Here is a 15,516-nt window from a genome sequence, read left to right as displayed (position 1 = left end):
CGTCAAGGAATATCGCTGTATAATTTAAATTTTCATTACCAATTATTTGATTTTTTTATTTAATTATGTAACGGTGATAACCTCGTAATTAATAAGATTCTAGAAGGTTACATTAAATAATTAGAGATATGATGCGTCCCTCTCATTTGCAAATATCGATAAGGCTAGTGGGTATGAAGAGCCTCATCCCCAAGAGGATGAGCCGTCACGTCAGCGCCACGTAGGTTTGGCTTGGAGGGGATGGACCTAGAGGGTGGGGGATGAGCCCCTTTATGTATATATATGTATGTATAGGTTATTGTGAGAGAAAGGAGGACCGGCGTATCCGGCTGTGGGAAGTCGGTGTTGCCGAGCCGAGCCCAGGGGGCGGTGTGGGGGACCGGCGCCGGTCCTAGCCAGGCCTCAGCCGGCCCCCATACCCACTAGTTTTTTAAGCATGTATCATCCCAATTAACAAAAAAATTAGTTCGTTAACATTAATATTGTTGCAATGAATTTGGTCTTCGGTGATTAAAGAACTTCAAAAAAAAAAGGATTTTTTTTTAAAATCATTAAATGTAGTTTCACAACAGAATACTATTTTTCTAGGGTACAAATCAAAAGGTTGACATATTTTTCGTGATATAAAAGATTGGAAAATTTGATTTGATTTAAATTAAATGATAACAAATAAATAGAAAAAAAAAAAAAAAAAGCCAACTTGGTTGCTATCACTTTAATATATAAATAAATGGCTTGAATGTGATTTGAAATTAAATATTAAACAATAAAAAATAAATAGAAAAGAAAAGCCAACTTGGTTCCTATCACCTTAAATCTATATAAATACCCTAAATTTGGGACATTTTAGAGACAGCAGCAACAGATGGCTTCAGGTCCAATCTTGAGTGTTCTTGAACAGACCCAAGTTTCGCCACCAGTGGCCGCTGTTAGCGACAAGTCGTTGTCGCTAACTTACTTCGACTTCTTGTGGCTAACTCAACCTCCTATTCATAATCTATTCTTTTATGAGTTCCCGATCTCACAAACTCAATTCATTGAAACTATTATTCCTAAAGTCAAACATTCGTTATCAATCACCCTTCAACATTTTTTTCCATTCTCCGGTAACTTGTTCGTCTATCCTACTTCCACCAAAAACCCCGAAATCCGTTATGTCGAAGGTGATTCTGTTGCGGTTACTTTTGCTGAATGCAACCTTGATTTCAAGGAACTAATCGGAAACCATCCCCGAGACTGTGAGATGTTTTACCATCTTACACCTCTACTTGGTGAGCCTGATAAAACTTCAGATTTCACAAAGATCCCGTTGTTCTCCGTTCAAGTGACACTCTTTCCAAACTCCGGAATTTCTATTGGAATGACAAATCACCATTGTTTGGGTGATGCTAGCACCAGGTTTTATTTCTTAAAGGCGTGGACATCGATTGCTCGATTTGGTTCGGATGAGTTGTTCCTTGCTAATGGAACTTTACCAGTTTACGAAAGGCCGATCCAAAACCGTAAACTAGATGAAAGTTATCTAAAGTTTGCGAAGGTTGAAAACTTTAAAGATGAGTATCAACCTTCAAAGCTATGTGGACCAACTGATAAAGTTAGAGGAACATTTATATTGTCTCGACCTATGTTGAATAAGTTGAAAAACTTGGTTTCTACACAACTACCAACATTAGTATATGTATCATCGTTTACTGTTGCATGTGGTTATATATGGAGTTGCATAGCGGAAACAGGAAACGATGGGCTGCAAATGTTTGGTTTCACCATCGATTGCAGGGTGCGTATGAAGCCCGCTATCCCAGCAGCCTACTTCGGCAATTGTGTTGGAGGGTGTTTCGTTTTAGAGCAAAGCAAAATGTTAAAGGGAAAAGAAGGGTTTGTTACTGCTGCAAAATTGCTTGGGGAAAGTCTTCATCAGAGGTTGACCGATAAAGATGGAGTTCTTCCAGAAATAGAGTCATTTGGGGACTTGTTTACCAATGGGTTTCCATCAACAATGATAGGGGTTGCTGGAACACCAAAGCTCAAGTTTTATGACATGGATTTTGGGTGGGGTAAGCCCAAAAAGATTGAAACAGTTTCGATTGATTATAATGGATCGATATCAATGAATGCCTGCAAAGATAACAGTGATGATCTCGAGATTGGTGTTTGCCTTCCTGCTATCCAGATGGAGTCTTTTGTTCGTATTTTTAAACATGGGTTAGAAGAATACATCTAGATCTAGATATTATAATATTTTGTTTTGTTATATGTTGTTTTATGTTGTTTACATTTCACATCTCACATCAATAAGAGTGTTAGAAGTGGTTAAACACTTGAGACTGACAAACTAAAAAATCGACCAATCAGAGTGCGCCACGTCAATCAGTGAAAAGTGTTTAAACTTTGGTGAAAAGTGTTGGCAATTGTTTAGACATTTGGTGAAGTGGTAAACTTTAAAAAAAAAAGAAAAAATGTGTGATTAGTTGAGATTGGAATGGACCTCACCCCACACTACCCTCTCTCTCCTTCCTCCCTTCCCCGCGTCGGCATGCACCCACCGAATCAAACCCTATTTCGTCAAACCTTCATGCGGCAAGGGGCTCGGCATTGGTTGCCGATTGATGAAAGATCGGTGCTGGGTGGGTTTGCCGCCCCCACTCCGGACACCCTAAATTACATTGATCAGTTACTAGTCGGTATAGCCGTCTTTCAAGATTCCGTCCACCAATCTTGTTTCATTATGATATAGTTATTAATATTATGGTTGTAACCTTGAATCGGTCAAAAAAAGTAGAATATTAGACATTATTAATGCAGAAAATTGAATATATCAGTCAAAAACGTAGAATTTTTTATATAATTAGTGCAGAAAATATCCGAAACGAAATTACTAATAAATTTCCTATATATACAAACACCATGCCGAGAAATAGTTTCAGCCAACTACATGACACTTGGCCATTTCCTGTATATACAAACAGCATGACAGGAAATAGTGTATGGCACATGGCCATTGGTTTTTTTTTTTCTAACTTGATCATGTGTGTTTTCTTACAGTGGCGGAGCTTGACCAAAAGTTTCGAGGGGGCGTAAAATGATGGGATCCAATTTTTTTTTTCCTATCGTTATATTTCGGGTCGGCTATTGATTCCGGTCAGGTCAAATAATAATAGTTCCAAACAAAACTAAAAAATTTCATTCATTCAAAGGACCCGTTGTTACACATAAAAACTTGCGATTAAGTTTATAGTGTGGTGTGTAATCTAGGGTTAAACAAATAAGAGTTAAAATATATTTACAAAACTACTCATCACTTATATACAAAGTGATAACAAACTTTACTTTAATTTATATATTGTATAAATATTTATGATAAACATAGTGGTAACAAACTTTACTTTAATTTATATATTGTATAAATATTTAGGGAAAAGTAATTAGGGGGAGACGATCCTATATAATTTTAAAAATTTTCGGATGAAAAATCGGAACCTATACACTTCTAACCGAAACATTGGGGTGGGCGGGTGCACCCCCGGGCACCAACTAACCTTCGCCAGTGTTTTCTTATATATACAATACGACCATAGGGTGTGATTCACACTTCAACCAAATCCACATAGACGCCAAATCACGCATCTTTCCACCTCACCAATTTTCTCCAAGAATGAGGTATGGTTCCCCATTCTTTCCACTTTCCCTTCCATCTTTTTACATTTTTTTAGTTAATGTATTTTATTTTTAAACACATTTTTATTCGTTTAATGTATTTTATTTATAATGAATATGAATACTTTTAAGAAAATTAAAATTTGAATAAAAATTATAGAAAATGATGAATAATTTTAGCCGTCTCAAGCATTTTCCTCGTCTGATGAAGAACTCGTGGCGACTCTTTCTTAAGAGATATTGATGAAGAAGAGAAGAATGTATAAAAGACGGAGACTATGGTGAGTTTTTTAAAAGATATATATGAACGAGAGAAGAATATATGAAAGATGGAGAGTGTGGTGATTTTTTGGGTATAAATGAGGTTTATATAGTGTTTAAAATAAAAATAATTGATTTTTTTAACGGCAAACAGAATCAATCCCGAGCACTCTCGGGGCACCCACTGGAACAAACGGAGTACTCCAAGAGTAACCCGAGTCCACCACCAATTCCGGGAAAAACCCGATAACCCACCCGCCCGTAGGCATGACGGTAAAATTACCGGTAAAACCCGTTTGGCTCAAGGATGAAACCCAGGTTTTCTTGGGACTCCTATTGTCGAATCCCCTGACTCCGATTAGAGATTGAAGAGACTCGTTAACGCTCAGAGAGATCGTCCTTCGAGTCTGCAAAACAAAACACCGTTAGCCTCGTCAAGGAGCGCTCGGTGGGGGGAAGGATCCGTGACCAAGCTCCGGCGTGAGAATAAGTAAACTTGCCGGAGACGAAAGGTAATTCCGACGTGATGGTGCTGCCGAAATATTTGGTGTGAATCCTAGATTCCAAGTATTCAATGCGATTTAGAGAATAATTGGAGTTAATGTGCTTGTGTGAGTTAATGCTAGGGTTATTTAATACATACCTTAAGGTCTTGGGGTATACTTTAATTTCATTGGTGTTAAATATGACATGGCAAGTTAACATTTCTTCCAAACCACTCCCTTTCTATGTTAAGGGGTGTTAAAATCTCCTTTGGTTAACATGTTAACATAGGTAAAAGAATAAGAAATTAATGTTATTTATTATCAATGTTTAATTTAGCTAATAAGTTAATGAAATGGTATTGTTGTCATTTACTTTTTTGTATTTAAAAAAATTATTTAATACTATAACAATTAAAAAAATGGTGGGTGAGGTTGAGTTAACAAGGTTGAACCATTTCCTTATGATGAAGTGGAATAAACAGAAAAAAAACAAGTGATGTGGCATTTATATGAAGTTAAGAAAAGTTAAGGTATACCTAATGGCCTAACAGAAGATAAGGATGGCTTATATAGAAAAACAACTTATCAACTGGGTGGAGATCACAAGGTGATCTAACGGTTTCCTGTCGAACAGAAGGGATCCTTGCAGCGCCCTTACACGTGTTCCCTTTCTATCGGAGAGAGGATCTCCGTCATTAATGATGCACGTACTAACCTCGTACTTCTCCTGCGTCCATACCGTCTGACGACGGGCCAGTTGGTAGCCTAACATGAACTGTCCTGGGCTCTAATTGTCTGGGCCCAATTGCTAAAGCCCAAGGCTAACATCTTTCTCTGATAAAAGTCTTGTACACATAAAATGAGCGGGAAACAGAGAAGAAAGGATCCAAGGATGCTGCAGGGCATTAAATGCTTGACTGATAGGAGGAAAGAGATCATCGGAAACATGGTACAATCGAGCTGGCCTCATTAAATGAAGCCCCTCATCTTACCGTTGGGGCTCAGACACGTGTCTGAGTCCCCCAAAGACAGTAAGATACCGTTAGATTATCTCGGTATCATTTTTAAAGGGAGATAAGCGATCTCCTTTATATAAGGAAGGTAAGTATCTACTCTTAAAGGACAAGAAAACTCTCACTAAATGCTCTACACTCTCATTTATTGCGATCATCAAATACCCTCATTAATTCCGACATAATAACTCACTTATTAGAATCCACACCAAGGAGAATATTCCGGCGATCATACTCGTCGGAATAAGCTTCTCATTTATTTTCGGCAAGTTTACTTATTCTCATGTCGGAGCTTGGTCAAGGATCCCCTTCCCGGGGCCCTCCGTGACGAGGCTAACGGTTTTTTTGTAGAAGACGGAAACAGGGGCATTGCAACGTCAGCGAGATCCTTTGGACGTCATCAGTGACCCGAGGACTCGACATTGGCGCCATCCGTGGGACCGTTGGCTTATTGATTTTCCCACTCAAAAAACCATCGACGTTGTAAGAACCCATCATCCGAAAGGAACGACATGGCAACACCTCCTAGCTCACGAACCATCCAGACGGTACAGGGTACCAACGATGCAATCTTAGTAGAATATATCACTAATGAGGAAGAGAATGAGAACCAGACAGGGGCCCTAGAGAAAGGAAACACTATCACCCCGGATTTCGTGGCCATGCACAAAGAAGAACTCAAGAAGCACCTTGAGGACTTAGAGAGGCAGGAGAGGCTAGAGAGCCTCAAAGCCAGACTGTCCTTTGACATACCACCCAACAAGGGAGAAGTCGGCCCATAGAACAAAAACGATAACTCCGACTCCTTAGAAACTTTCATGACGGCCCTGAGGCAAATGACGTCAGAGTAAAATGAGGACCTTATAAGAGGAAAAGGGCCGAAGGGAAAGGAGAAGAAAAACAAAAACGACAGTGGGTTGGACCAACCCATTCTGCCTCGAGACCTAGCCGATGTCCCAAAGTTCACCAAAAGGATTGCTGAGGCACCCATGCCTCCGAAGCTCAAATTGCCCCTGAACTTCGACAGATAGAATAGAACAAAAGACCCAGAGGATCACCTACATGCCTTCAAAGGTGCATGACAACTGGGGCGATGGCCCATGCCCACTTGGTGTCACATGTTCGTCCAGACCCTGACGGAGAGAGCCAGGCTCTAGTTCGATAGCCTCCCTCCCAAGGGAATAGACAGCTACGAGGAGCTTAGCGAGAAGTTCCTGAGAAACTTCAGTCTGCAAAGGAAAGTGATCAAGAACCCCAACGAAATCATGCACATACGGCAATGGGACAACGAACGGGTAAACCAATACATGTAGAGGTTTGTTAAGGAAAGTATGAACATCAAAGATGTCCCGGAGGTAATGCAGATCAGCAGCTTCATCAACGGGTTGAAGCACGCACAGCTATGTGAAAAATTGGATGAGGAGTTCCCGCCCACATTTGACAATCTTATGGATCGAGTTAGAGCCTTCGTTAGGAGAAAAGATACAGTCAGCATGGCCAAGGAGATGGATGTCCCGGCCGGAGAACCAACCCTACACCAAAGCTTCTGGAAAAAGGTACACCGTATCCCCGGAAAACAACTTTCGATAAAGCACTGCATGGCAGGGTAAAAGCAACATACTCCCCATATAGACCTCGAGGTAGGTGGCTAGCACCCTATTCTGACAGTTTTACCCCCTTACTGTCACACTCTGACTTTTGCGGAAGCGTGATTATGGTGTGACTTTCTTAATACCATTGCATTCAATCATAACAACAACTATATGATAAAACCATAGATTTGTCATCCGTTAAATTAGTTTAAAACATAACAACATTGTAAAAAAAACGTAGACTTCAAATTCAAGTTTTACAAACCATACAAATTGTTTTTGAGTTCACTAAGGACTCATCAAAATATATTAAATAAAACAAAGGTTTGGAAGACGTGTCTCATCAAGGAATAAGACACAATGACCAAACCCAAAGACCGTGGATGACATCTTTATTCCTAACGCAGCATAAAACTTCCAACGCCCACCAGATCCACTTACTAATTCCCTGAAATACATGTAGTTTGAAAACATCAACAAAAGTTGAGCGAGTTCATGTGTTTGTTTGTGTGTATGTATAAACCTTTGAAATCGTTGTAAGTATGTATGTAAGTTTATAAATCTTGGTATGAAAGCAACAAGGAAAAACAGATCACCAATGGTTTGCAAGGCCATTGATATGTGTGACGTGATGCAGGAAAACTCAAACCTAGTAGATGTCGTCAATAAGACATAGTCACCACATGGCCCATTCGGCGGGCGCATCGATGGGGCTCGCTACACCCGAATAGCTCTATTACTCATGTCCCTCGGTCCTACAACGCGGATTAATGGCCTTAAGTGTTGTACCCACCAATCACATGATCAAGTAGTACCCTTCCTTAGCTAACCATACCATGTATAAAACGTTTGTAAACAATTGTAACATGTATTTCACCCCCGAAGTTATAAAACTGAAAACAGTTAAAAGAGAAAGGGGACATGAACTCACAGTTAGTTGAATAAATAATTCGCTAATCCTCAGCAAGAGTTACTGACTCTTGTTGGTTAGCTCCTTCGGTTCCGGGTAGTTGATGCGCGTACGAAAGCTATCGTCCTTCTTTTTGACGAGCAAAACTGGGGTTTCCCAAAACGAGAAACTTGGTCTGTTAGCTTCCTTCTTTAGCAACTCCTGAAGCTGCGCTGACAATCCTTGCATCTCTGAAAGTGTAAGTCGATAAGGTGTCCTAGCTACAGGCGTGGCGCCTGGAACCAAGGCGATGTGGAATTCGACTTGTTACTGGGGGGGGGGGGGTAATTCTGGCAAGTCTTTGGGGAAGACTTCAGGATATTCCCTTCCACATGGATATCTTCGAGCTTCGGTTCTCCGGCTTCCTTGTCCATGACATGAGCCAAGAAAACAACACATCCTTTATGCAACAACTTTCGTGCCTTTAAGCAACTAATAATCCGAAGTGGCGTATCATGCTTCTCTCCATGAATCATGATCGTCTCTTCACTCACCATCGGGATGCGGGTAATCTTCTCATGGCGAACAACCTCCACACGATCACTTGACATTCAAACCATCCTAATTACTACCACAAAGCTTTCTAAATCAACTGGCGGAAGATCCATTGATAACTCACACTTTCCTAGTTCTATAACACAGCCTCTATTCACTTCGTTGGCTTCTACTAACTTCCCACTAGATGGTTCTATTGGGTACGAGGTATCTAACTTACCCTTTACTAAACCAAGTATATTCTTAAACTCATGAGATACGAAGCTACGGTCAGCACTGGTATCAAACAACATAGATGCAACATTTTTGGCTGATAGAGAACGTACCAGCAATCACATCTGGATCCTGGCATTCTTCACGATCTTCGATGTTGGATGCTCCTTCACGGTCTTGGTTAATCCTCCTTGGGAAATCTTTCCTAAAGTACCCCACGTTCCCACATCTGTAGCAGCCTGGAATTTTATCATTATTATTTCCGTTTTAGCTGTCGTCATCACTTCCTCCTTGTCTGGGACTCTTCGCCCAACAGGCATCCTTGTTGTGTCCTTTCTTTCCGCACCTACCGCACTTTGGCCTCAGACATCGACATTCATGGTGATACTTGCACTTATCACTTCTTGGCTTAGCTCCCAAGTAAATCTTAACATCGGCCTGATTGTTGTTAGGGCAACATTTCTTGAAATGCCTTTTGTCCCCACAGTTAAAACAACCTTGAGCACGTTTTTGTTCATCACTTGTTCTACTTTGATAGTCGTTGTTTCCATTGCTCACTCCGTGATTTCCGCTACCATCTTGACCTTCGTTTCCATGTCCCGTTCCCAACCAACTTGTCTCCTTGACATGCCCCACTTTACCGCAAACATCACTTTATCCATACCTACATGGCTCATCATGATGAATTAGGTAGTTGTCGCACTTAGGTAGTTTACCCATGTACTCTTTTCCCTTCTTGGCATTTTTGTTGTTATTCGCCCGAGTACCCTTTTGGAATCAGTGAGCTTCCTTTTGTTCTTGACAGATGACTCCCCCTGAGTTTCCTCCTTCTCATCAGGGGTTGAAAGTTTTTCCAATCTAAGTGCTTCTTTAGCGAGCGCCAAACTCATGATACTTGCATGAATAGTTATTGGTGGCGTTGATGCCGTCATCACGCTCAAGGCTTGAGGCGCCAGTCCCCAGATGAATTGCCCCATCCTTTTCAAATCTGGTTCCACCAGGTATGGAACAACCCGCGACAAATCATGAAGTCTCTGCACGTACTCCACCACCCTTGGGCCTTCCATCATCAGGCTCGGGAATTCACTTTCTAGCTTTTGGGTCACCATCTGAGAACAATACTCCCTACGCATCATTCCTTTCAGCTCACCCCATATCAAAGCATATGCTGCAGTCTCGCCCATTATTCGAACCCGAAGGTTCCACCATAACAGGGCCTCATCTTGAAGCAATCCAGAGACGTATGGGACTTGTTGCTCTGGCGTACAACCACTCATTCGTACAACAGATTCCACATTCTCGACCCATTTCACAAAAGCTATGGCACCTCCAGTGCCATTAAAGTTCTGAGGCTTGTGGTCCAAAAACTACTTGTAGGTACAACCCGTACCCAAGCAATCATCATCATAGAAAGTATTAGCAAAGCACACTTGGAATTGTCGAAACGTATTGTAATGTGTCTTAGGTGACTTAAACATTACCGTTAGGTAGGTTATTCGCTGAGGTACTTTCACTGTGTTTGTAGCGAAGAACCTCGTGCCGAGCTATAACCTGTGAGATGTGTGCTTGCCATTCTGCCTTGGTTAGCCGAATAACTTCCTACTGAGACATCTTCTAAGAAGAATTCGGATTTGTCAGGTCTCATGTATAGTCGTTTAGGCGTCATATGTTCATACATATAATAATTTACCATATCATCCAGTCAAGCAAAGCATACTCGTAGCATAAACAAGTAAATGAGATTATGTTTAATAAGAGCATAGCAAGCAAGCACGTAGCATCATTATTATAGCACACATATGCAGATCAACAACGTGTTTAACGAAGACATAACGACTGAGCTCTCATTATTTACCGACCACAATCATATTGCCTGCAAAGTGTTTCACATCAAAAGGGACACAGGGTCACCCTACCCTTGTCCAACAAGTCTATCAGTGTATCAAAATCACGTGGTCAAAAGTGGTCTTCAAGAGTCTCCACGATATCGACTCATTAGTAGTGTTTTTACTCAAAAGTAATGCAATCCACATAAAACCAGAAACCAACTATACTGGTGACTGAGGTGTAGGAGGGAAGAAAAGCAAACTGTTAACATGCGCAAGCTCCTCCTCGAGCTTGTATACACGTCGAAGTAATTAACTGGTCTGCCGCTCACTAGTAAAGAAACGAGCATCAAAACCTGGAAAAGGTGTAATAGCAGCAGGTGAGAGTGCAAAAGGAATCTTTGATAAATGTGGAGGATCAAAGTATACTGGCAGAGATAAGGTGGAGGATATGGTGTTAGTTCAAGCTTCAAAACTCTATAACTCAAAACCTCAAACTGTAGCTGATGTGACAGAAGCAACTCATTCCTTGTGTAGCCTCCATAATGTGAGGGATGGTACAGGCCTGAAATCTGCATAGTGTATGGTAGGAACCATCAGAATGGCTCATCCATCAGTGAAGTATTGAAAGGAGCAAATGATACGACCTGTGAGGTCGGGGAAAATGCTACTGTAGCAAAAGGGTTGTCATGCGGGTGACCTGGAGTACCTTCTCGGCGTGCGGGTATGTCCTGAAAGAAAGCGTCAGGCATGTCGGTGCAATGGACGTCGATCTCTATAGGGGAAAAGGAGCAACATCGGCGGGTGCGGGTGCAGGAACAAATGTCTAAACAAAAGAGAAGATCATCAGGTGCATGTACTGGGTCAGGTATAAGGGGTGCAATGTCTGGTAAACCAAAAGAAACATGGTCAGGATCTGGAATTGGCTCAAGATCAATAGGCGCATCATCAGGCTGACCCAAAAAGAACAGAAGCTAGCTCAGGAGCAAGCTCTAGGTCGTGTGGAGGTGTGGGATCTCGAGCAGGTGATAGGACAACAGTCATAGCAGTTTCGCCGTCTGAATCAGTAGTAGAAAGCTGCAATCCAGCAGCTGTCTGTAAGGCTGCAGATGTCACAAACTCAAAGGAGTCTGAAATCGAGTGTAAAATGGAAGCAGAGGATACTTCAATGGCAGGAATCTCAGGAGGTAGAATATCAATGACTTCCTCAGCTATCTCTCCATCACCCTGGGCATCAACAGAAGGATCATCCACAAACAAATCAACGTCATCATCAAACAAATTGTCAAAAAGGTAGATCCTCGAGAGGAATGACCACGAGAGGTATGGCGTCGGGGATCGGAGTCATGATAGGCTCACCATTGGAATGACCAGTGTTGGGGTGGTCATGGATCGAAACAAGAGTGACAAAAGGACCCTTGTCAGGGAAGCCATCAGCAAGGGTAAACCATCAGCAAGGTCTGGTAGCGCGAATGGTTGGAACTCATCCTCGTCCTTGGTCAGCAGGTCAAGGTCACTCTCAGTGTCTGGCGTAAATGTCTCTGGCACAGGTGCAATCTCATCATCTGTGGCGGTGGCCATAGGGTCGTCAACACCTGACAACTCGCTCTCTGAAGAAGGTGACATGTATGCCGGTACATAATAATCATAGCATGTATATCCATAGTAATCACTAACACTTAGTATATTGCAAACAAAGGTAATTTATCATGTAATCATGTATTCACATTATTCTTCATGAAACTTTCTATCCTTCCTAGTCTCCCAGACTAAGCCACCTAGTCTCTCAGACTAAACCAACCAGTCTCCCAGACTAAACACCCAGTCTCCCAGACTAAACACCCAATCTCCCAGACTGAACTACCTAGTTTTTTTTTTCAGTCTAAACTTCCCAGTCTCTCAGACTGAACTCCCTAGTCTCTCAGACTAAACTTCCTAGTCTCCCAGACTGAATCATAAACATAAACTTTGAAATGTGTTTCGTGTCTTTTGTTTGTAAAAATGTTTGTTTCCTGGATCTGGGCGTTTCGTGTAAGCAATGAAAACATGTTTGTAAAAACGTTTTTGTGAGAGCCCTAATGATTGTAGTCTAGACTCGAGAAGGAATCCTAGTTCGCTACAATCGAAGCTCTGATACCAAGCTGTCACACCCTGACTTTTGCGGAAGCGTGATTATGGTGTGACTTTCTTAATACCATTGCATTCAATCATAACAACAACTATATGATAAAACCATAGATTTGTCATCCATTAAATAAGTTTAAAACATAACAACATTGTAAAAAAAAACGTAGACTTCAAATTCAAGTTTTACAAACCATACAAATTGTTTATGAGTTCACTAAGGACTCATCAAAAGATATTAAATAAAACCAAGGTTTGGAAGATGTGTCTCGTCCAGGAATAAGACACACTGACCAAACCCAAAGACCATGGATGACATCTTTATTCGTAACGCAGCATAAAACTTCCAACGCCCGCCAGATCCACTTACTAATTCCCTGAAATACATGTAGTTTGAAAACATCAACACAAGTTAAGCGAGTTCATATGTCTGTTTGTGTGTATGTATAAACCTTTGAAATCGTTGTAAGTGTGTATGTAAGTTTATAAATCCCGGTATGAAAGCAACAAGGAAAAACAGATCACCAATGGTTTGCAAGGCCATTGATATGTGTGACGTGATGCAGGAAAACTCAAACCTAGCAGATTTCGTCAATAAGACATAGTCACCACATGGCCCATTCGGCGGGTGCATGGATGGGGCTCGCTACACCTGAATAGATCTATCACTCATGTCCCTCGGTCCTACAACGAGGATTAATGGCCTTAAGTGTTGTACCCACCACTCACATGATCAAGTAGTACCCTTCCTTAGCTAACCATACCAAATCAAAATGTTTGTAAACAGTTGTAACATGTATTTCACCCCCAAAGTTATAAAACTGAAAACAGTTAAAAGAAAAGGGGGACATGAAACTCACAGTTTTGCGTTCCTTGTTTCCAATGTAACTCAAAGCTTCTTCGAGAACGCACGGCTACCTACATGCGTACTATGGTCCATTAGACGAGCGGGTCGTGCCTTGTCTTAGTATTGATTAGTGTCTTTGAGTTACGTTTCAAAGTGTCTTCATCATTATTCCAAGTTATATAATTATTTGTCAAAATAATTAATATTTTAACTTAAATTATATTTATTAAATTTTGGAATAATTGTTAAACCATATTATTGTAACTTAATACTTCCCAAGTATTTATACTTGTATTTCCTTCCCAAGGATGGGGTATCTTGTGTATTTTTGCCATATTTTGGGGTCGTACTCCGGTGTGTATTTATACGTATGAGAATACATATTTTATTGTATTCATTAAGTATTCTTATACTTAATTTCATATTAATTTTCTGGAATATTATTTCTAATAAAAATTCACATATATTTCCAAAATATATATTCTAAGGAATATTACCTAGAAAAATTATTTATAATTTTTCCTTTGGCAAAAATATTCGTATTGTCGTATAAGTTCCAAAAATAATATATTTTCAAGTCTCACTTTAGAAAATATATATATAAACTTATTTTAATCCAAAAATAATGTATTTCAAGTGTACTCAAGAAAATATATATCTTTCCCAAAAATTATATATCTTCTAAAAATTCCAAGAAAAAATATTTTTACTTCCCAAAAGTAATATATTTTCTCCTTGTCAAAAATATGATATAACTTTTAATAATTGTAAAAATCATATTTTCATTTCCTTGTGTCCAAAATATTATTTACCAAAATATAATTTGTGAACATATTTCTCGGAATATTTTGTAAGTTACATTTCTTGTTCGGTTTTCATCAATATTTTGTGTGTAACTTGTATATTTATTCCTTGAGATTTTGGTAATACTTTGGATGGTAATTCTTGGTTTATTTGTGAGTTATATTATTTCAAGTCCTAAAATAATATAACTATTACACAAAGTATACAATTAATTACACATGTTTGTCTTCAATGTATATATATTCTAAATATATATCTAGCCACTTTTATTTATAAAAACCAACCTCCAACACTTATATTTTTGTAACAAAATTTATGGCAAAGTTTATATGGAAAACTCATGGTTAAAATACACTTGTAAATATTTGTTTAAAATATTTTTCTAAGTGTTAATAATTTTAGAAAATTTTGCCATAGTTTCCCCTAAAAATAAAGGTTTCCATGCTTTCAAGCATATCATTTTCTTTTGTAAAAATCATCACAATCAATTTACAATCAAGTCTAAACAACTTACTCTTACCAATCTTGCCAAAAATATGCATTTTCTACTAGTTCATGAACTTGAAAGTTTATGAAAATTTGTAGTAACTTGGTAGTGTGTTTAGTGAGTTTAGTTACCCTTTAAAGTGTGGTTGTTTATTTAAAAACATCGTTCTTGAAGGATTTTGATGTTTACAACTTGTAATCATATTTTTCAGAAATATTTCTTTATGTATTCTTCTAGTTACACAAGTGTTTCTACACTTGTTTATTCACTAAAAATAGAGTTTGTTTATGTAAGAACCAAGTTTTAACAAAACTTATATTTTTAACTCGGTTTCTTCAGAAATCATCCATAAAATTTCTAGATCTACAAGTATCACAACCTACTTTGATCATCATTTTACAGGAAAACAATTTATACTTCAAGTTCATGATTTACATAAGGATGATCTATTGATTTCTTAACATAATCATCCTCTCATCTTGCTAAATCATGTTTTTAATCATGATCTAGCAAGATCATATGATGATCTACATCATTTACACAAGCAAGCAACAATCATCAAGTATAACAACACATAAATAACATGATTTCTTCATGATTTCATATAATTTTAGGCTTATGTTCATGTTTCATCTTTCTTATCTCTTAGTGTTCTTCATGATAATCATCTTGTATCATCTTTTAACCACTAAAAATGAAAGTAAAATGTATAGATCAAGACTCTTACCACTAGCACAAGGCTAGGGATGATTCAAGGGTAGAAAAC

The 15,516-nt window shown here is 39.2% G+C and overlaps 1 protein-coding gene across 1 annotated transcript; it reads left to right on the top strand.

The window, feature by feature from the left end:
• Positions 1-841: 841 nt before the first annotated feature.
• Positions 842-2,317, top strand: LOC110921298 (malonyl-coenzyme A:anthocyanin 3-O-glucoside-6''-O-malonyltransferase). The gene has a single exon (XM_022165589.2). The coding sequence runs from the start codon at positions 866-868 to the stop codon at positions 2,219-2,221; it is 1,356 nt and encodes a 451-aa protein (XP_022021281.1). The 5' UTR covers positions 842-865; the 3' UTR covers positions 2,222-2,317.
• Positions 2,318-15,516: the final 13,199 nt, after the last annotated feature.

Source organism: Helianthus annuus, chromosome 17 (genome assembly GCF_002127325.2).
Source record: "Helianthus annuus cultivar XRQ/B chromosome 17, HanXRQr2.0-SUNRISE, whole genome shotgun sequence".
NCBI classification, from domain to species: Eukaryota; Viridiplantae; Streptophyta; class Magnoliopsida; order Asterales; family Asteraceae; genus Helianthus; species Helianthus annuus.
Note: the sequence above shows the minus strand (reverse complement) of the source record. Positions and strands in the feature narration are given on the sequence as shown.

Excerpts from the sequence above, each read along its gene's own strand:
- LOC110921298 (XM_022165589.2), top strand. The coding sequence starts at position 866 with ATGGCTTCAGGTCCAATCTTGAGTGTTCTTGAACAGACCCAAGTTTCG.